The 22823-nt window shown below is 37.8% G+C and overlaps 1 protein-coding gene across 1 annotated transcript in view; it reads right to left on the minus strand.

Moving 5' to 3' along the window:
- The window catches only part of gpc6a (glypican 6a), a 90788-nt gene extending 71207 nt beyond the window's left edge, over nt 1–19581 (minus strand). Inside the window, exon 1 of the mRNA XM_088412789.1 lies at nt 19150–19581. Coding sequence (XP_088268915.1) covers nt 19150–19303 — 154 coding nt within the window. The 5' untranslated portion in view covers nt 19304–19581. The remainder of the gene's footprint in view (nt 1–19149) is intronic.
- Between the last annotated feature and the right edge of the window lie 3242 nt (nt 19582–22823).

Raw genomic sequence — 22823 nt, forward strand, 5'->3', positions numbered from 1 at the left:
CAGGTGCAGGAACTCTGCAATGTAAATAACCCTTTTATCAATCCTGCGAGAGCAACCAATAACGAGTACAGCATCACCGCAACATCCATTTGCCCTAAACTAATATATATATATATATATATATATATATATATATATATATATATATATATATATATATATATATATATATATATATATATATATATATATATATATATATATATGCATAGTATTCAAATGTGAATGTACTTTTCTTCATGTTCTATTCTGTTCTGTGTTGCACCAAAGGCGGAATTTGAAACCAAGCTGTCAATGGTAGCAAGATGGTACTTGTGTATCTCAGTTGAAGACTTTTGTTTGAGGTAAAAGATGAAGGACTTTTTTTTTTTTTGTTCTTCCTTGTCATCACAATGACCAGCTCTCTTTTCGCATGGACAGTTTCTTCGTTTTGAAACGGGCAACCTTCCTCAAAGGAAGCGCCTCAAAGTCCTGCGTATCTATTTTTAATGGAAAGTAAGTGCTTACAGTATTTTGTTGTTTTATTTTCATTAGTTTGATTTTACTTTTAAAATACAGTATTTTAGATTATATGGCGGACTTTCAGTGAATGGCCTATTTTAAGTCTGTTTTCATTTAGGGAGCACCGCATCATAAGGCACATAGAATAGAAGCTATGGTATTGGCTGGGGTTGCGTTATGCATCCACTAGATGGAGCTGCGCTAAAGGGAATGTCAGCAAAACAATCAGATAAGTTGGTCAAACTTTATTAGTAGTCAATGAGAAATTAGAAATAACGAATGGGAAAAAATATATCTTGATTATATTCAAAGACTGTTTCGATCAATGCCAATCAAGGGTTAAAAGAATATAATTATAATTAAGTTCATTGTCAAACTTTTTTTTTTTTTTAATTGCAACCAAAAACCATTTAAAAAATATTTCTGGATTCATTTTAAGAAAACTACGTTTTTGTTTACAAAACTTCAAGCATTTGTGCCTTGAATATAAATTACTTCAAAATTGCAGCACATATAACATATCAAAATTTTAAAGACGGCGTAAAAAATAACTGAAACGTACAGGTAAAAATTCACATAGCGATTAAGTAATTTTATTTTTGCATCCCGCAAAATCGAAAGCTCGCGGTTTATGCGCAGTATAGAGCACATCGGTTCATAAAGTGCAACTTTTGAGAAAATTGAAGACTTTCGGTGCCTTATAGTGCAGAAAATTTGGTAATCGAGACCCATTTTAATTTAAATATTCCAAATCCTTGGAATTTCAACCTTTCACTGGTGAATATTCGCTTTTTGCTGTCCTACACGTATAGCTAAATAGACGAATAAATAAATAAATAAATAAATAAATACCAGGGACTGAATGCCTAAACTCACAAAATATGGGTAAAAATGCGTCTTTTGTACGTTACCGTATAACTTGTTTTTTTTTTTTTCATCATTTTTATTCCGTTTTGTAAGTGTAAGCCGACGAGGAAAATAAACGTCACAAGGAATTGCGGTCCATTAATTATCGCCCCGATATTGTCATTACGAGTCACGTTCATTGAAATTACTACCGTATAATGTATCATTATCGCATCTTGTTTGCGTATTCATTGTCGAATCCCCGATTATCTGCAAACAAAGACGTTTCAACGCAGTATCAAAAGCGCTCGTTATACTTGTGTCAGTTTGTTGGGACTAATTCCAAGCAGAAGTGCTCATGTTGCATGCCGGCGCACCTGCAGACTGAAAATTGATTTCCAGAGCAAGCTAGCATAATTCCATCTGATGAGCTATTGTCATGCTTCCCCGCCATCGCCTTAACTATTCCAAAGATATCAGACGTGATGTGATTGCGCCCCGATCCACGTTCCCTATTCTGCTGCCTTTTTGGACTTCTCACAGCAGCGCATGAAATAGCCGCTTTGCTCCATGTTCTCCTGATTGAATACAATTATAATAACCCTCCGCTGAGGTTTGAACATTTGTCTGCGGGAAAAAGACGCTTTTTCATTCCTGAATTGAAAAGATAGTCCTAATCCCATTTCCACGGATTAAAGTGTACTTTCATTATGTGAATGCTGAAAGCATTCGCGCATATGTTATTGTACCTTTGTTTTCGTTTACCGTAATTCCACAAATATACGACACGGCTTGAAATTAACTTTGCATTATTATTGTTTTTGCAGATGCGCTTCATGTTTTCACTTTACAGCGGGACCCCGGTTAACGAGATTAATCCGTTCCGCGGTTGGAATCGTAACGCGAATTCGCCGTATGGCGGGCAATCCAAACCAAAGTGAATTTGCTAATTCGCTAATGCATGTAAAACCTTCACTAGCCTCACTAGGAAATTTTGGGACCAGAAAATAAGAGCAATTACCTAAAAACGTCTGAAGACAAAAACAACACAAATACAGCCAACCCTAGGGTCATGACAGTTGTTTTTGTCGTAAAGTGGGAAAAATACCGTCAAGAGGGGACAAAAAAACGTCGCAATCCACGTCGTAAACTGAAAAAAACGTAAGGCGGGGATGTCGTAGACCGAGGGTCCGCTTGATTACCATAATATTGCTGGTGCTTTATTTTGAAGGAGCTAAGAAAGGAACGTGTCATGATTAGTCAGCGACTGATGCGAACGATCTACGTATTTTTGTTTTAACAATTTCAAAATAAAAGACAAAATTTTACATTTGTTTTGGCATACTTTTCCTCACCTAAAGTCTGTTTTTGATCGATTTCAGCTATTCAACTTTTTTTCCCCAAATCTCAAAATAAAAAAAAACGTTTTATTCTTTTTCTCATATTCTAGTTTACACACTTTTGGACCAACTAATACTTTCCATCCATAATTGTCCAGCGCATCCCTACTACAACTGTTTTCCGCAAAACTACCAAATAAAAGCAAAATTTCCAGATTTAACCTCATTCTTCACATCATTCCCTTGTGTTCAAAGTCATTCAATATGACATAAAAGTTTGTAATATTTTGCTTCCGGAGCGTCAACTTCGTTAACTTCGTAAAAAACGAATTTTTGATTGCGCCTCTCACTTTGGATCGTTAATCATTACGTTTTGGCGAAGCGTGTGAATTTTTACGACGTCATCAGCGCGAGCTCATGTAAATTCACGGACGTAGAATTCACCCGTCATTAAAAACAATATCCCGCTTGATTAGCCAAACAGGTGAAGAGGCAAAGTGGGATGTTGGTAACATTCCCAGAATACATCAGCGCCATCTGTCAAAATGCTTCAGCGAATCTTTACTGTGCCAAAGTGGCTCTCCGTCTTTGATTTATGCTGATTTGACACATTTAATGTACTCTGGCAGTTAAGTGTTTCTTGTTTGACTTGACAAAACAACAAGGAGAAGTGGGAGGGTGTACGGTTGGATTTAAATGCGTCCGCACCGACAGAAGTGTCAATGTACTAAAAAAAAAAAAAACGATCTACATGCTATATAAAAACTGCCGCCTTTGGCGACACGGATTTATATGAACCCATGCGCACTATTTTTGTCCAATCCTTTGATTTTTGCATCAAAAGCATTTCATATCAGAGCATTGAAAGAAGAACTAGGGAACTGAAATTTCACCAGGATGGTGAGAGAAATGTCAAAATTTGACATCTTACGATAACTCAATGATGTGGAAGAAACTGAAGCAAAAATGGTCAAAAAACTGCATTTTTGTGCGGTATTTTGCCCAATCTTCTCCTCTTTACACCAAAAACATTTCACATCAAAGGAAAAGCTCAAGGAAAAGGCAAAGGGGAGCTGAAATTGACAAAAATGTAAATGTAAAAAATCGCACAAAAACTTACTTAATGATATGGAAGTAATTCACCCAAAAATGGTCAAAATAATGCCTTTATTTTGTTTGTAGTCCAGTCATAGCCTTAAGCCTAAAATCTAAAATCTTTTCCAGCCTGAGCTACTCCTGCTCTTCATAAAATCATAAACAATTTAAAGTATGCTGCCTGATGCCATGAAAAATAATAACAATGGCAAAAAGTTACTTTTCTTCCCACGCGTGAAAATAGGCGGTGTGATTAACTCCCACAAGGTTTCATTAGTCTACCTGGCCAAAGGGCAACAAGCATATGTTCCACACCATCTGCTATATCCCTTGACCACTCTTGTCTGCATTAATAAATGGAACATTTTCTGGATGCAAATAATTTGAACGGATCCTCAGGTCAAGAGACAAACCACGACTAGTAATATTATTTGATTAAAAATAGTGTATATATATAATATATATATATATATATATATATATATATATATATATATATATATATATATATATATATATATATATATGTATGTTATGATCATTTCATGTTGTATTAGGCCAGCAGAAAAGGCCTTGCTGGCCCTGTCGGCCCATCACTCATATATATATATATATATATATATATATATATGTGGACCCCTGCGTTACAACGTCCCTGACTTATGTTATTTTCATGTTGCGACGTGGAATACTGAGTTTTTTCGTCCCCTCTTTGTTACATTCTCCAGGTTATGCGACCAAAACAACTGTCATGACCCTAGGGGCTTGGCTGTATTTGTGTTGTTTGTTTCCATCTGCAGGCCTTTTTAGGTAATTACACTTATTTTCAGTTGCTGTCCCTGCAACACGTCACTACAATTGTGTCGGCCTCTCCTCACGGAGATGGTGGTCTGCTATTGGTCGGCCTCACTTGTTTCAAAATGGCGGAATGCAAATACATATATATATATATATATATATATATATATATATATATATATATATATATATATAAAGCCAATCTGATTGACAGTTATCCTCTGTTAGAAAACGAAAATGGAGTTTTTTCAAGTTAAGTGCGCACATAAGCTTTATCAGCCATTATTACTTGTCAACACAAATAGAGGAAGTGGAAGGAAACCCAATTACTGCACTAAATCACATCTGTCTGCATGTTGAAGTGGGAAAAATGCATCAAGCGTGATTGATCTCGGTGCCGCTTTGCCATCTGGATCTGCTCTCCATCACCCACATCACCCGCTTTCAACTGAATCCGCCGGGGCCTGAGACCCTAATTGAATGTGTCCAAATAAGATGACACAGATAACTCCCGCGATTCCCGCAGCCATATGCTAGCACACTCGAAGGATACTAAAGGAATTTTATAACTTTCAGATAACTTTTGGGCCCGAATCCCTGACGACAACGATCTGAGGTCACTATTTTTAATTCAAGCTTCAATCCGCTGTCGTCATTGCTTTAGTCGAAAACCGTAATCCCCCTAATATAGGACGCACCCGTGTATAGAACGCACCCTTAATTTGTTGGTATTTATCTGGTATAAATCTGTTATTGTTTTTCTATTTTTAACCCAAACAGGCAAAGAGGGGGCAAAATGCAAACCTTTCCGTCAGTTAGCGCATTAGCCGGTGTTGGTTCTCTCAGATTATTTTTGCAAAAATTGAATGACGATAAAGTGCACTCCGCTTATCATCAGAATCCAAATGAGTTTTTTATTTGTTGGACTGTTTTTTTGTGTTTTTTTGGGGGGCAAAAGCACCCTGATCCAAATTGATTCTCTGGCGATACGGAAGCAAACAGTGATTATGAATTTTGGGTAAGAGGCCAGGCTTTGGTAATACCAAATAGCATTTATTAACAGCCAAATTTGATTTCATTCATATTGTGTTAAAAGCAGCGTATCTATCAAGAGAAATAAAGTTTCTCGTCAACTCAAACTCGGTATTCTATTCTTATTGCTTTTGTGGAATAAGAATTTTACACAATCATCCATCGACCAGACAGGATTTAGTTCCCCTTTAAAGCAATCATTTATGGCCTGCCTTCATGTTACCACGTGTTTTACTATTCAACTGGTTTTCTAGTGCATATTTTGCAGAATTTCCCCAAAGACGAGGAACGCTAGAGGCGTTTCATTTTCGCGTGGTGACCGAATTGCATCAGTCAAGCTCCGTAGTGAAAAACACGGCGTAAATGAGATATTATGACGCCGTTGAAGTAATGAAAAGGCAAACTGCGCTGAACAATTTCACTTGCAACTGTAAGCAATGCTAAAAAAAATGGCATATATTATTAGAATATTCTTCCGGGAGATTACTTGTATTACATTACAAGTCGCTATCAAGTAATGGAATGAATTGGAAATGAGCCCGGGCCTCAATGAAATGCAAATAACTTTGTCCAACACATGAAAAAAAAAAAAAAAACCTGCTGAAAAGACGGCAATGAAAAATATTGCAGGAGTTAGAAATAGAATGAGAGACAACGTTGTGTAATATTATATGACTTTTGTCTCGTCACTACCATATTTTCCGCACTGTAAGGAGCATCGGATTATAAGGCGCAAGTTCGCTGAATGGCATGTTTTAAAACTGTTTTCATATATAGGGCGCACTGCATTATAAGGCACATAGAATAGAAGCAGCAATAGTGGCTGAGTTTGCATTATGCATCCACTACTTTAGATCAATGCTAATAAATGATGAAACTTAACATATTGAATCAAATTGTAATCAAAAACCATAAAATGTACTGATTTGTTGATTTAAAAAGTTTCAGGGTTTATTTGATAAAATCGCGCATTCAAAAACTCACGGATTTGCGGCTTGTCTCCATATAAATGATTCAGATTTGGAGCATCTCAGCAAATGAAAATTTCAAACCGTGCGTTAGGAACATTTCAAACTGTGTCATGAACATTTTAATTGGCAATTAAAATGTCAATTTAAAAATACATTTATAAGTGAATTGCAGGGGTAAAAAAATGAATAAATTACATAGAGATTACATTTTTTTTTTTTTGTTGTTCCCAAAATTTAAAACCCGCAGTTTACGCACTGTATAAGTCAGCTTTTGAGAAATTATCTCAGGCTTTCAGGTGACATATTAGACTTAATCAGGTAAAATTTTGACAATTTTTTCATTGTATTGTTTCCAAATAATGAATTTGAAGCCTTCTGCAGTGATTTGATCATTCTGGGGTCATTTTCTTCTACTCATTCTAGTAAGATAACTAAGAAGTCACGCAATGTTGAACTTTGACATTATGTCACTATCCAGAAGAAATTTCAGCTCCCTGGTGTCTTCTTTCAATGCTTTCCCTTCGACGTGAAACGAACGTAGCAAGACGGACGAAAGAATAAGCGTCATCGCATTTTTAGGCTTCTGTGTTTTGCTTTACATTACAATTTGTGCACAGATAACTGATTTTTGACAACATTTGTCAATTATGTTTTCAAACCAAAAAGACATTAACTGATATGCAGGCGCCGCCGTTATAATCATAATAAAGTCATAAGTGATGACTATGCACCGAGCCGATTTGAACGAATTGTCTGTTCACGTTTCAGCTCACATTAATTGCCATTCAATATCCGAGCAAAAGAGGACGCGCCGCATATCGGGAGGTTAAGGACTCACGCTGGTGCACAACTCGGGTCTAAACACAACAGCTGGTGGTCTGAAGAGCCCGAGGTAGAGCCCCGGGGTGGGAGATGACCGGCCCACTCATTTACCGGCTCCGACAGGAGGCGGGACGCGGCGGGATTCTGCCAGAAGAAAACTCTGGCTTCCGTTCAAATTCCAGATGGAGCCGAAGGACCGGCGTGTGCCGAGAGCCGTCACCAAGTCAATTTTTTTTTTCTCTTCCTAGAGATGGCCAAGAACCATGTATGTGACACTATGATACTATATATATATATATATATATATATATATATATATATATATATATATATATATATATATATATATATATATATATATATATATATATATATATATGAGTGATGGGCTGACAGGGCCAGCAAGGCCTTTTCTGCTGGCCTAATACAACATGAAATGATCATAACGTGAATAAATTATAATAATTATAATATCTTTAATTACAAAAAATGCTAAATATACATATATATATATTATACATACAATTATCCTCCATATTCTGTTCTTTTTGTGTCATATTTTATCCATATGGTTGCACTTCTACAAGTGCTGCTGTTTTAGTGTAGAGTTTTTAGTCAATTAGAATTCAGCTAACGCGTGTCGCCATGCAGACTTCCAAGGGTCTCATGACTCTTTTTGTTGGCGTTGTTTCGGAAATCTTTTTGCTACGGAAATTCTTTTTGGAGCGGAGCATGACCTGTTATGAAATGTAGCCGCTCTGTTGATATATAAAATATAAAAGAAAAAAATATATATATATACATATATATATATATATATTTTTTTTTTTTTTGACTGATGTTCTGTAACTTTGTTGATTGGGGAAAATGCTGACGTTCTAAAACTGAACATACTGCATTATGCATTGCATCCTGCAAGCATAACATGTTGTCATTGGAGTACATCAACAAGTATCGCGATGGGCGCTGCATATTTATCGCAATGTGGAAAAAAGCCAGCATGCAAGTCCCACTAATGACAACTCGGATATAAAAAAAAAAATAGAAGATAGCATCACACGGTTGGCAAATACAAAATGGACCTGGAACGCATTTACCAGCATCGTCTCCTCTTGAGAATTATTATTAAATGTTTTAATTAAAGCAAGCAATTTGACCCGGGGTTTGGATGGACTCTCGACCTTTTTGCATCAGTATAAAAATATTTCCAATTAGAATCGGGGATGATCCCAATTAGTCAGCTCGCCTTAGGGTAGCGTTGGGATCACAGCAGACCAGGTCATGAACTCAAATAATTGGTATACATTTTGAACATAATGCTGGAGAAACAAGCAGTTTGTAACAAGGATTTGCATTGGGGAATCCTCGTCCCGGAAATAACGGCACAAGTAATGATGTTGCTGAAAAAAGGCATGTCAGTAAACAGCGAATGGCTTTACTAGTCTGGAAACTACACATACACACCAATTTCTATGGACTATTTTGGTATTCGGATAGCGTACTTAAAGTCCGATAAAGTGTTTATTTTTGCTTACTTAAAACTGAATACTGATCGCTAAAGGCAGCAAAACACATTTCCATTTCAAAATAGCAATCATTATTGATTTTTAACATTCCGAGGAATTGATGTTCATTTGTTGTAAGGGAGATAGAGTAAAACAAGTTGGCCTTCCCACCGCGTTGGTGTGGAACTCCAGTCCTCGAGGGCCGGCATCCTGCATGTTTTCCGGTTTTCTTTCCCAAACACACCTGATTCAAATGATTAGCTCATTAGCAAGCGCTGCAGGAGCTTCAACACGATCCCAATCATTTGAATCAGGCGTTTTTGAGGGAAAAGGTTTGAAATTATTTGGAATACCGGCCCTCGAGGACTGGAGTTCAACACCTGTGGTGTAGCACAAGCACTTTTTTCTGCGGATAGCTTGACTTCTTCGAAGGATACACGAAATAAACGAGTATCCAAGGCAAGAATAGCATTTTTTTGGAGTGTGCAGTGCCTTGTGGCCCTCGAGTCGCACTGGGTAAAAATTGTGGCCCCCTCCAGCAATAAGACTTGATTTTAGGACAATAACGTCTCATTTTGGTCATTGACAAGTCAAGAAAGACATTTTGTCTGGAAACGCTGCTGGGATGTCTTTTAAAATAAAAGCATGCCAAAGAATTGATGTTCGATTGTTTTAATTGAAAATAAGCTTTATTTTAAAGTTGGTCCTCATACCGCATTCATAGCGTAGCATAAACTCTTGTATCCAAGGCAAGAATAGCATTTTTTGGGGGTGTGCTGTGCTAGGTGGGCCTCGAGTCTCACTCCAGCAATAGAACTTGATTTTAGGACAATGAAGTCTTATTTTGGTCAATGACGAGTCAAGTCAGCCGTTTTACCCAGACACGCGACTGGGAGCCCCTTCAAAACAAAAGCATGCCGAGGAATTGATGTTCGTTTGTTGTAAGGGAAGATAAAGTTTATTTTGAAGTTGGCCTTCTCACCGCATTAATAGCATAGCATAAACTCTTGTTTATGGGGTTAGCTTAGCTTCTTCCTCGAAGTATAGTTTGATTGTTTCAAGGTAAAAAGAGCTTTATTTTGAAGTTGGTCCTCATACCGCATTAATACCTTCCTCGAAGGTGTGCTGCGCCTTGAAGTCTTATTTTGGTCGATGATGACTCAAGTCAGCCGTTTTGCCCAGACAAGCTACTGGGTGCTCCTTCAAAATAAAAGCATGCCAAGAACTTGATGTTCGTTTGTTGTAAGGGAAGATAAAGTTTATTTTGAAGTTGGCCTTCTCACCGCATTAATAGCATAGCATAAACTCTTGTTTCTGGGGTTAGCTTAGCTTCTTCCTCGAAGTGTACGCGAAATAAACGAATATCCAAAAATAGCATTTTTTGGGGGGGGGTGCTGTGCCTTGTGGCTCTTGAGTAGCACTGAGGAAAAATGTGGCCCCCTCCAGCATTTAAGTTCTCTGCAGCCCATTGTTCCATTCCATGATTCTTTTTTTTTTTTTTTTGTAACCATTGATTTGGATTTCGCAGTCTTGCACTTGATGCCTCCATGACACTTTTGATACACCTTGTTTATTTATTCTAAATGCTTGTTTACTTCCAAATCACAGAGGAGAAGCTAATTTGGCACCTGAAGTCAGCCATGGGCACTGAAAAACAAAAATAAAAAGTCCCTCGTGTGAAAGGTATTTGCATCTTTGTCACCTGTGTTGATCCCTGGAGATTTACCATCATACCGCTATCAGTCTTATGTCAAGCTCGGGAGTCTATTCGGAGATTCTCCAGAGGTATGGAATCTCTATAGGCGCCCGGTAGGACCCGAAACAAACAGTCACCGTGTACAACCGTGGATCTCAAACTCAAAGCTGTAGCTCCTGCCGAATTAGAAGAGAAAGATAAATCAGTCGGTATCTCGCCCACTGTCGTAAAATCATCAGGAATATTCCATAGGCCAAAAGTACACGGCAAAAACCGTACGGGACTCACACTGTCGATCAGAGAAATCCCAAAGGGAAACACTTTCCGCAGCGGACAACCACAGACGTTACTCTACGAACGGGTTACGTTCCGCGTGGCCGTTTGTCAGATGAATTTGTTGACAAGTTGTTAGTCAATAAAAATGGCATGAAAACACTATTGTTTTCATTGCTTTGCTGGGAAAACATTTTCAACTTGTTGTCGCTACACAAGACCTTTGAGAATAGTGGGGCTGGCCCCCTTGGGGGGGGTGAGGCAATGTCTAGGGGGGGTGTGGGTGACCCCAGGGAAAAGATTTTGTTTCTGCCAAGTGAAGTGTAATTGCAATATAATGACAATTTCCCGCACTTTATTTCACTTGACTATTTTCTTCAGTTTTACACTAACCTGTAACCTGTATAAACGCTGTAAAAAAATACAGTGTATTTTTTAAAATAAGGAAAATTTCCCCCACTTTATTTCACTTGACTATTTTCTTCAGTTTTACACTAACCTGTATAAACGCTGTAAAAAAATACAGCGTATTTTTAAAATGGGGGGGTGCGTGAGGCAATGCCTAGGGGTGCGTGGGTGACCCCAGGGAAAAGATTTTGTTTCTGCCAAGTAAAGTGTAATTGCAATAAAATAAGGAAAATTTCCCCCACTTTATTTCACTTGACTATTTTCTTCAGTTTTACACTAACCTGTATAAACGCTGTAAAAAAATACAGCGTATTTTTAAAATGGGGGGGTGCGTGAGGCAATGCCTAGGGGTGCGTGGGTGACCCCAGGGAAAAGATTTTGTTTCTGCCAAGTAAAGTGTAATTGCAATAAAATAAGGAAAATTTCCCCCACTTTATTTCACTTGACTATTTTCTTCAGTTTTACACTAACCTGTATAAACGCTGTAAAAAAATACAGCATATTTTTTGAATGGGGGGGGGGGGGGGGGGGGGGGGCAATGCCTAGGCGGGCATGGGTGACCCCAGGGAAAAGATTTTGTTTCTGCCAAGTGAAGTGTAATTGCAATATAAGGACAATTTCCCGCACTTTATTTCACTTGACTATTTTCTTCAGTTTTACACTAACCTGTAACCTGTATAAACGCTGTAAAAAATCATTGACCAGTTGTTGACAGCTGATTTTGATTGCTTATTTTCTTCTGTTGTTTTAAAGGATACGGTTTTCGATATACCGTATTTCTCCGAGTATCCGAGTGGGGGGTTGCGAAAGATTTTACTATGCAGTTTTATTATACAGGATACAGTTTTCGATATAGCATATTTCTCAGAGTATTCGAGTGGGGGGTGCGCAAAAGATTTTATTATAATGAAAAACACCGCACCATACTGTGACGCGGTGAATAGCTCGTCCGCCTCACAATTCAAGGGACCCGAATTCAAATCCATCCGATCCTTCCAGTGTGGAGTTTGCGTGTTGTCCCCGAGCCCGCGTGGGTTTTCTCCGGCTACTCCGGCTTCCTCCCTCACTCCAAAAGCATGCGCGGCAGGTGAATTGGACATAATAAATTGTCCTTAGGTGTGAATGGGTGCGTGTATAGACCTTGCTGTCTGTGTGCCTTGCGATTGGCTAGCAACCTGCCTAGCTTTATGTTTGTGAACGTCCCGTTTGACTGAATCGTATCCCCGCAGCAGGATTTCTTTCAAAAATGCATTTTTTTCCCCGTATGATTATGTGTAACATTTTAAAGTGTGGAGTATAAAAGGAATGGCTGTGTTGCGTTTTACAATTTTTTTATTTTTTTTTTTCTGCCAGTATGCTGGCTTTAATCACATGGCGGTAATCCCTAAACATGAGATGGTTTCTGCAACATATCGCATATTTTCGAGTTGCTCAACCTGATCCATGACTGGTTTAGCGGCGCCTGATTGAAAGCAGGGTAAAGTGCTTTAGCGCAGCGGTCCATATGCTACGCGGAGGCTTTTCACGCCACTCAGGAAAAGAAAAAAAAATGTTGTTTGGATATCATGCACACGATACATATTACAGACATTTATTCATTGGAATGGATCAAACAATTGTCAGATTACAATTGAGCAACATAACACAATTCCGACAGCTGCATAATGGCAAATAAATCTCATTTCATTTTTATGCCATGATAGGAACAATATAAATTTCTTTTCAAATTGAGAGCTAATGAATTGAAACATGAAGTAACTTTTTAAGGGATTGTGGTATGGTGACTCCTTTGCAAAATGTTGTCTGCACTTTTTTTACTGAGTTAAAATAATAAAATATTGGCAAAGGAGTCACTGTATAACACAATTTATGAATAAGTTGTTTTATGTTCCCAATTTGTCTGCTTTTACTTTGGAAAAAGATCATCAACATTTTTGCCCGTTTTCTGTAACAAAATTAGAAATAAAAAAATGCAATGTCTACTGGAAAAAGCAAAAGTGATTTTTATTTTTAAAATTGTTTTAGAAAATTTTGATTAATTGATAAAATCATTGACAGAACAGCCAATTATTAACATTAATTTCAGCCTTTCTATGCAATGGGATTTTTTTTGGTAGGAGGGGGGCAATACGCTATTGTTTGACATTTTTTCTGATTTTTTTGGGGGGGTCCCCACATGAAAACTGCATCTTCCCAACTGGCCAAATTGCGTCACCAAAGACAGCAGGCGTCCATCTAAAACCTAACAGGATAAAAACGTAACAATTTTGGAAAGGAGTCACTATATAACACAATTTAGCAATAAGCGGCTTCACGTTCCATTTCATTTGCTCTTATTTCGAAAAGACACGCGCTGTTCCTGTCACGCAATAAAAACCGATCAATTAGCTTTGCCGATACCTTCAGAAAACCCCGTTGAAATCCGACGCACTCCCTGAAGTGTCTCTTGATACGACAACCGCCACCTTGAAATCTATGAGCTCTCCTCCGACAAACGCAAATCAAACAACAATTTTAGTCGACGTTTATGTGAAGTGCGCGCGAAGGAGCGTTCGGGGGCCGTTCGCAATCGAGAGCGAGTCATAAAACGGCACAAGGACAAACAAGTGACAAGCGCTCATATCCCTAATCAACACTCGGGCGCTATTGTTGTACGGCGGTATCAACGTGCGGAACTTGATTACTAACAAAGTGCGTTTGAGTTTCAGGCGTTGTGTTTAAAGACCGCTCACTTTACTCGTTGATTTCCCCGCTTGAATAATAATTCTGACAAGCAATTAAGTCATAATGAACAGCGCTAGAGCTTTGTAATGCTCCTTTATTGCTTTACTGTGCGGTAATCCTTTTTGGAGAAAAAAAAAAAATTACATCACTGAACCATGCTCTTATCCTGCTGAAATACGAGAAACATCCGCTGGATCATCGGTGTCCAAACTGCGGCCCGGGGGGCCATTTGTGGCCCGCCGTCCATTTTCAGTGGCCCATGACAGAATAACTAAAATCGATTTAAACTTGTCACAAACACGACTTTATTTTCAGGGCTGCACGATTATTGCCGAAATGATAATCGCAATTATTTTGGTCAATATTGATATGGCGATTATCAATCACGATTATTCATCACGTTTGGTCAAACGTCTCCATTTTTTGCTCTTTTTTAAACAAGCGGTGTTTAAACGAGGCTTGATACTAAAAAATATTAATAATAAACGATATAATCATCTATTATAAACTACTAATAAACTTGGCACACAGGGCAACAAAGCTAACTTACATGCTGAATGAAAACGAATTAAAAAAATGAAGCCGACGTAATTAGAACCAAGAACATTATTTACAATTAAGTAAATTTTAATCTGTTAGCAGTTAAAAAGTCATTTTGGGTCATTTTAAGCCAAATTAATTCCAATTTTTTTGCCAATGGGATTGTTTTAAATGGTTCTCAATTGACAGCTAGCACTGTATGTATTAGGAATCTTTTAGAAGCTTTTGTTTTGCAAACATGTGGGAAACATTGCCCCCTAGTGGTAGGATGACAAAGTGTTTGATTTGACTTTTATAATAGCCGGCTTTTTAAATGTTAATATCGCCGAGGATCATCTTAGTTAATCCCGGCAGCCAATATCGTGATCGCCATTAAAATTTGAAAGCCCTAATTCAAATGCATTATATTGCATATGTCTTCATTTGTCTTCAAAACAACGTGGTGAATAAATATAATTCATTTTTAGATACAAAAATACATAATAAAACACATTAATGAAGTGATTGTTTGAAAAGGACAGCGGACTGATGGGCACGGTCTTACTTTTTGATGTATTTTTTTTTCCACCAAGTCATCTTATGGGCCACAGCGTCGATTTGCCACCCCTGATTCAAATGTAAGCGACATCACTAAAACACAATCTAATTAGCGCGATCATTATTTACATTTAATTAAAGATCAATTATAGATCTGAAAGCATTGCATGGACCGGCAGCTGTATAAACATGTCTTTTTTTTTTTTTGTCACTTCAGATATAATGATCACTTGCACGGGTCTGTGGCAATAATTATTTTATGCAAATTAGAGCTCACAAATTGAAGTAGCCTCCTCTGCAGATGTATTAAAACGCTTGTGTTTTCATAGCTGCATCATGACAAAGAAGCTGATGGGAGGATGAACGCTAATGCTTCTCATGCTGTTTAGCACACGTTTCTATGAGCGCAGCTAATTCTCCCGGGGGCTCAAATAGAAGCTCTGCTGTATTTATGCCGAGGTTATAGTCCAATAACATCATGAGTGTGTGTGTATGTAGACTTGTGTAAAGTGTTTGTTATTGCATTTGATCAGCCCCTCGCAGATTGGGCGCTGACAAAGAGGGACATTTTATTTGACTCAAATTGTGGGACACACGCCATGACAGTTTGATTTTTTTCGGACCATATGGAAAGAAAAATGAATTCTAAATCCCGGGATTATATCATTTACTGTATTTTTTGGACTATAAACTGCAACAAAAACATTCGGAGAAATCTATTATTGTCATTTATAGGCCCCAATGAATGAGCAGAAATTTACGCAAAAAGATGTCTTTTTTCTTAACATCATGCCTTCAAGAAAGCCTGATCATTTCTGCTCATTTTGAAATAAGAGCAGCATCAACATACTTTGAATATAACACAATCAAACTTAGATTGTTAGAATACTGCACAACATGATAGTAAGACGCCTGATTGAAAGTCTATCAGAGATTATTGGGCACAATCGTCTTCTACTTTGCCCTCTGTATCAAAATCCATGAAAAATTTGCACTGATGTCCAGTGGCTGCATACATTTTGTTGCGTCTCCGTGAATCACAGTTGGGAATGAGTTTGTTTTTTAACCTACTGATCTTTTTTTGGATAAATGTTTTTTTTTTCCCCCAACATGATGACTTCAACACAGACTGAAAATGTCTGTCCATTTAGGAATAAGAGCAGCGCCAACATATTGTTAGAATACTGCACCAACACAACAGTGACACGCCTGATTGAAAGCCTACCAGAAGTTATTGGGTGCTATCAATTTCCACTTCACCCTCTGTACTAAAAGCCATTAAAATTCATGCTGATGTCCAGTTTCTACGTAAATTTTGTTGTGTTTTCAGGAATCACAGTTGTTATTACATTTGTTTTTTGTTTTTTTTATCATTCTGGCAGTATTTTAGCCAAGGGATGGCACACACCTGGTGGTGTGATAACTAAATGATCATGCCATGATGTACGCTGACATGTTGTCAGCATCTGGGTGAAACTTCAGCTCCCTAGCGTCTTCTCTTTGATGCAAATTGCCTTTCATGTAAAGATCAAATGTTTGGACAAGATGCTGCACGAGGGTTGAAATTACATTTTTATCCCGAGGACTTTTGCTACAAATCTATCGACCTGTTAAAATCGGCAAACTTTGAAAAAGTTGCTCAACGTGAATAATACATGAGAACAATGTGAAAAATAATGGGCTTCGTGATGGGTGTTTTATCCTCCCAGATGAATATGGTGAATGATTTCTGTTCCTTGATGAACGCAGGCTTCCCGTATATCAAGGCAACACTGATTACCACATGAAACGGCCGCGCCAGCGAGAATCGTTTACAGTCAGCGGACTTTCACCAGCAACATTAATTCCAACTCATCGGGCAGACCCCCCCCCCCCCCCCCCCCCCCCCCCCCCCCGCCCAACGTTTTCAACTTGCGTTCTTAAAGGAACAGTACCACACTATTAGGCTCACCGGATTATGAAGCGCACCTTCAATGAATGTTTTAAAACTGTTTTCATATATTGGGCACACTGAAATATCAGGCGCATAGAATAGAAGCTACTGCTGGTTTTGTGTTATGCATCCACTAGATGGAGCTGGGCTAAAGGGAATGTCAATCAAACGATCAGATGTCAGTCAAACTCTATTCATAGACAGAAATTAAGAATAAAAAAAAAAAAATCTCTTCGGGTACATACAGTTATGATCCTTGAAATATATTGTTTTGTTGTTTTAAAAATGAAATGAAAACTTCATCTTCAAAGTGAACATTTTACTGACTTGGTCAACAGGTCTTGATTGATTTTGCAACTCATTATTGGAGTTATGTTGTGTTCATATTCTTTTGTCGATTCCCATCTAATATTTTTTGCAGGCTAACTGTGTGTATTTATTGGGGGGAAAAGTTGGGGGGGGGGGTTGTATGTGTTGGCAGGTAAAAAACATTAAAATTCATCTCTAAAATGGGAACAGCTGCAAAAATAAAAGTTATCATTGTATGGCTGGTATACAATAAAATTGTATATAATCAAATAATAATTATTATATTTGTATCAATTTAAAATTAGATCAACTAACATTAAAGATAAAAATTAGTCAAATAAAAATGAAAACGACACGCTTTTGTCTCCAAATTCTTTCATGCTTTTAATTTGGCCAAAAAATCCAACATCATGCCCGCAGTTGTTTACTTCCTGTTTTCATGTAATCAATATTATGAGTGCAGTTTTCATTGATATTAGTCAGATATTGAATTATTGTCTCGCCCTAATTGGAACACATCTAAAGAGCATCGGAGAGCAGCTCTTGATCCATGACAGATCTCCAATATCTAGCATGACGTATTATAACATGATTTTTCTCATTTTGCGTGGTTGTAGCTCATAAACATATTGAGCTACACTTATTTTGTTGATAGTAATAGAAGTTGCCACATTTATTATTATTACACTGGTTAAGATTCAGTAGGTTTAGACATGTTTTTTTTTTTTTTTTTTGGAGCGATTTCACTTCTGACCTCGCTCCGCGCGTCCTTCCGGTCCTGATGTGCAGCGCACTTATGTTTACGGACTAATCTTCCTCCCTTTGACCATAAATGTGATTACTGGCACACAAGAGATAATAAAAGCTCCTATCTGTGCTGTAGCAAAGAGCATGAATTAAAAACTAAGCCGTAGCCTTGAGGAGAATTGAAGAACTCGCATCAGAAGGAAGATCTGGCGCTGGGTGCATAGAGCCCCCTAGCGGTCAGGAATATTTCGCACTGCTGAGTTTTATCAAATGGAGCACAGCTGGCTGCGTGATCTTGTTGAATATGAGCAACAGGTACACTTTGCTCTTCCCAAATAAGCTTTTCTTTTTGTATTTTTTGGCTTCTTAAAACATCTAATTTTTTTAAAGAAACATACGCGGAGAGCCCACTTAACAGATTGTGTAGCAAATATCTCAGCTGTGGATGAAGTCAGCTCGGTGATATGAACTCCATGTGAAATTTGTTTATGTGGACTTCAATCACTGCTAAAAAAAATGGGAAAAAATAGTCACGCAAACGGTCTATATTATGTAAGAAAAAGTATATTTAAAATATATATGTATCGACAATATAAAAATGAGAACGCAAGGTAATTATAAATGCGCTCTTATTGGCTTGATGGAAGTACTTTTGCATTTATATAATACATTAAAAGTTTATATATATATATATATATATATATATATATATATATATATATATATATATATATATATATATATATATATATATATATATAATTTATTTATTTAATTTTCTTTTTTAATATACTAAATGTAAATATATTTTCCCGTCATAACCGTAAAATAAAATTTAAAAAAAAAGTGGACGATTTAAAACACAAGATGAATATACATGCGTTAACATGACTTATTTTGGATTAATAGAAATAGTATTGCATTGTATGGGTGTTTTCTCTTTTTATATAAGGCGACTACTGGAATTTTCCAGTAAAATGTATTATTTTGGCTCTCCCACCCCCCCCCAAAAAAACAAAACAAAAGAAAAGGATGGCAGTCGAGGACGGGGACGCTGGCCAGTCGCCCCTACCTGATATTTCCTGATGAGGTACATTGACAAGAGTGAATCCTTTGGCATGATAGGCTTGCCGAACTTCGCCGCAGCTCCGAGCTTTGCCGTCGCCGCACAGCGACGTGGCCAGCAGCGCCCACAGGGTGCACGCGACCACTTGCGCTCTGCACATGGCAAAAGACGTCTCTTGCGAGGGATAAATCCAGCGGAAATCTTGCCGGGAAGAGCTCTCCGATGATGCTCATGAAAAGCAGCGAGAAATCCTCCTCGTTGTCATTGCGGTTCCGATTTGCCCCGGTGATGTCAACTTGTCCCGCCGCCGACGTGTGAAGAAAAGCACACGCAGGATAAAAAAAATAAATAAAACCGAAAGGGAAGGGCAAAACGCGGAGCGGAGTGGCCGCGACTTGAGCATCGGCAGCAGACGACGTCCACATGCAGGCGCGCACTCTTCTTGTCCTCCTCTGCTCGTCCTCAATGCGCGCAGCTGCACGCACGCGCTTGGGTGTGCGCGCATATTGCGTCGGCTGGCGGGGTCGGCCGTCCCCGGAAACGGAGAAAAACTCCGGATGGTCTCGCGGAGCTTCTACAACTCTAAAAACGCAGTCAACGTATAGATTCGCAAAGGAATCGGCACTCTTTTTCAGTCTTCCCTCGTTTATCGCGGGGTCCCGTTCTCCAAAAATACTTACTTGTAAAGTCAAATTGAACTTTTTCGTTCCTTTTTACTGTGGTTCTTTTGTTTAAAAAGCATTAAATCGATTTTTTTTATATCAGGTCTGACAGACCTTTAAATCAGGTCTGACTGAAGGACAAAAAGTATCAACAAAATTAACAAGATAAATAGATTTTGTCAAATGAAAATGCTTTGGTAGATTTTTTTTTAATTAAAGGGCTCAAGATTTTAAGTTTTTGATTTCATCTATTTATGAAATATGAGGATTTGTGATACCAACTTTTCTAACCAGGAAGTGAAACATTTCATTGACTGAACCTATACAGATTCACAAAAGAATAAAAACTCTATTACAGCTTTCTTGTTCCTTTTTTCCGTTTTTTCTTTTAATAACAAAAACATTAAGTCAAAACGTTTTGTCCGGTCTGAGTTTGGAGAAAAAATATAAACATTAATAGGCTGGAATACCTGCAATAGATTCATGTCGCCAGTGTCCGTTCCTCCCATCAAATCGGTGAAATATAATAATTAATATTCTAATTAACAGTTATGCGTGTTAATTATTCAGCCGTGTGTTCCCAAACACAAATTTTGGCCACTTAAAGATTTTCTACAGTACAAACTTGTAACTAATGCATACATGCAGAATCTTGAAGAAGCGAGCAGACTGAACCAACATCCGAGTCCATCCTCGTTTACACGCAGCAATATCACTAAAATCGAAAGGCACATGTCAAAATATTATGTCTCCGGTTAATTCAATCAACAGCGCGCTGGTAACAGAACACGGAAAGGTATTCCATTTCACCCGTTTATCAATTGCGGCTTTTGGCGAAAACCCTAACCCGCGTCGCGAGGAACAGGCAAAAAACACCTGCTTCGAGCGCATTTTACGTTACACCGGCGAGGCGTTCGCTGACCGCTCACAGTGTGGGAAATCTGAAACGCTTAACCTGCAACATATGAAGACAAAACATGAAAAATGTACAAAAATAGCATCTATTCTGGTTTGCTCTAGTTTTGTCGCTAAATCGTTAGTGCGTCTTACACAGAGTGACAAAAAAATACCAGAATGAAAACGAAGGGTGCCTCCGATATTTGGGGGGTTACGGTTTGTCATTCAACAACTGGCATGAAGGAAGCCTGCGGTCTGAAATAAGCAATGGAGGAGGGGTCCATTATGGAGATCACGGAAGCTCAACATGCCATTAGAGCATCTATAGGGTTTCCAATGACAGCCGTCTCATGAGCCCCCTTTAGCTGGGCCCCTAGGCAACGGCTTGAATGGCCTGCCCTTTTTCCGCATCCCCGCTCCTGTCTTCAATGGCTCCGTAATGGCCAAAGGAGCGGAGAAATCAAGCCTCACGTTGGCTGAGGAAAAATAGTCAAGCGCGCCCTCAGAAATGAATGAATGTCGAATGTAAACAAATCACAGTAAAACCAATCAACAATTGTACATTTTTAATGTAGTGTTTTTGTTGTTGCACCTGCTTCATCAACAGCTTTTAATACGGCTGATAATTAGGAATTTTACAAAATTTCGGGGTGGTCCAAGACCTAGTAACCCACCAGAAAATATATGCACTGAATAGCAGCTGAATCCCATCAATGAATCTATATTCAAAACGAAAACAATACCGTTTTTAAAGAGAGGGAAACTATTTTTGCTAGCAAAAAAATAATTTATTCACCACAGTTTTATGAAGATAAATAGTGTCACAACTTAATTATTCCTTTACATATTTAGAAAGGCCCTACAATTTGTGCAAAACACTTCTTCGAAACAAATGTATTTTTACATACAAAATACCAGAAATAAGAGTGCCTCCTATTAATCAATTGTAGAGTCAAATTTATGTCAAATTTAATCAATTTATGCAAGTTTAAATATGTCAAAAGATGACTCCAAACAAATTCTTGACCTTTAACACGGCTTGGCCATTTTTTCGAGTATATCTGCGCCGGCATTGACATGGCCACATCATCCTGCGAGGCCTCGTTAGCGTGAAAATATTGACTTCGGCGCTTATGGAGATGCTGTGCTCACCTGTGTCATCAAGCTTTAATTACCTCTTGTGACTCGTTTTTTTTTTTTTTTCTCCCATTTGCTCGGCTGTGTAATCGGCCCCTAGCCTTTACTCATGTTTTATCACCTGCAGTTAATTGATGCCTCACACACACACTCATATGCACATACACACACAGTGATTCCAAAGTGTAACTAATGCACAATACAATTGAAATTGACACACCACAACCTCAGTCTTAAAAGTTAGCTCATAATGAATAATAATTCAATAAAAACCTTATGAAACCAACCAAACTGGGATATATATATACATATATGGGTGAAATTTCGGCTCCCTAGCATCTTTTTTTTCAATGCTTTCCCTCTGATGTGAAATGCCTTTGATGTAATCAAAGAACTGGACAAAATATGGGACGACGATTAAGTACCTAAAGTAAGTGATTACTTTTAATACTTAGGTACCCGAGTAATCAATTACTAACGTTGAAGAAATTGATTACGTCAGTACTTAAAGTAATCATTTTATTACCCAAAGAACCTCGATTCATTCGATTACTCTAAAATTAGTATTTGATGACTCGGGTACTAAATTCACATCTGGGTGAAATTTCAGCTCCTTAGCATCTCCCAAAGACATACTTGGGTGAAATTTCACCTCCTTAGCATCTTTTGTCAATGGTCTCTTGATACATATCTATATATATTTGCTATATATATCAAGCTCTCTTGATATATATATCAAGAAAGCATTGACAAAAGATGCTAAGGAGCTGAAATTTCACCCAAGTATGTCTTTGCAAAATGTTTGGTAACTTCTAATAACTCACTCTCTCCCAAAGACATACTTGGGTGAAATTTCAGCTCCTTAGCATCTTTTGTCAATGCTCTCTTGATATATATATAAAAATATCAATATATATATTAAGCTTAATATATATATATATATATATATATATATATATATATATATATATATATATATATATA

This window comes from Hippichthys cyanospilos, chromosome 4 (assembly GCF_059441005.1).
Source record: "Hippichthys cyanospilos isolate Australia breed blue-spotted pipefish chromosome 4, RoL_Hcya_1.0, whole genome shotgun sequence".
Lineage (NCBI taxonomy): Eukaryota > Metazoa > Chordata > Actinopteri > Syngnathiformes > Syngnathidae > Hippichthys > Hippichthys cyanospilos.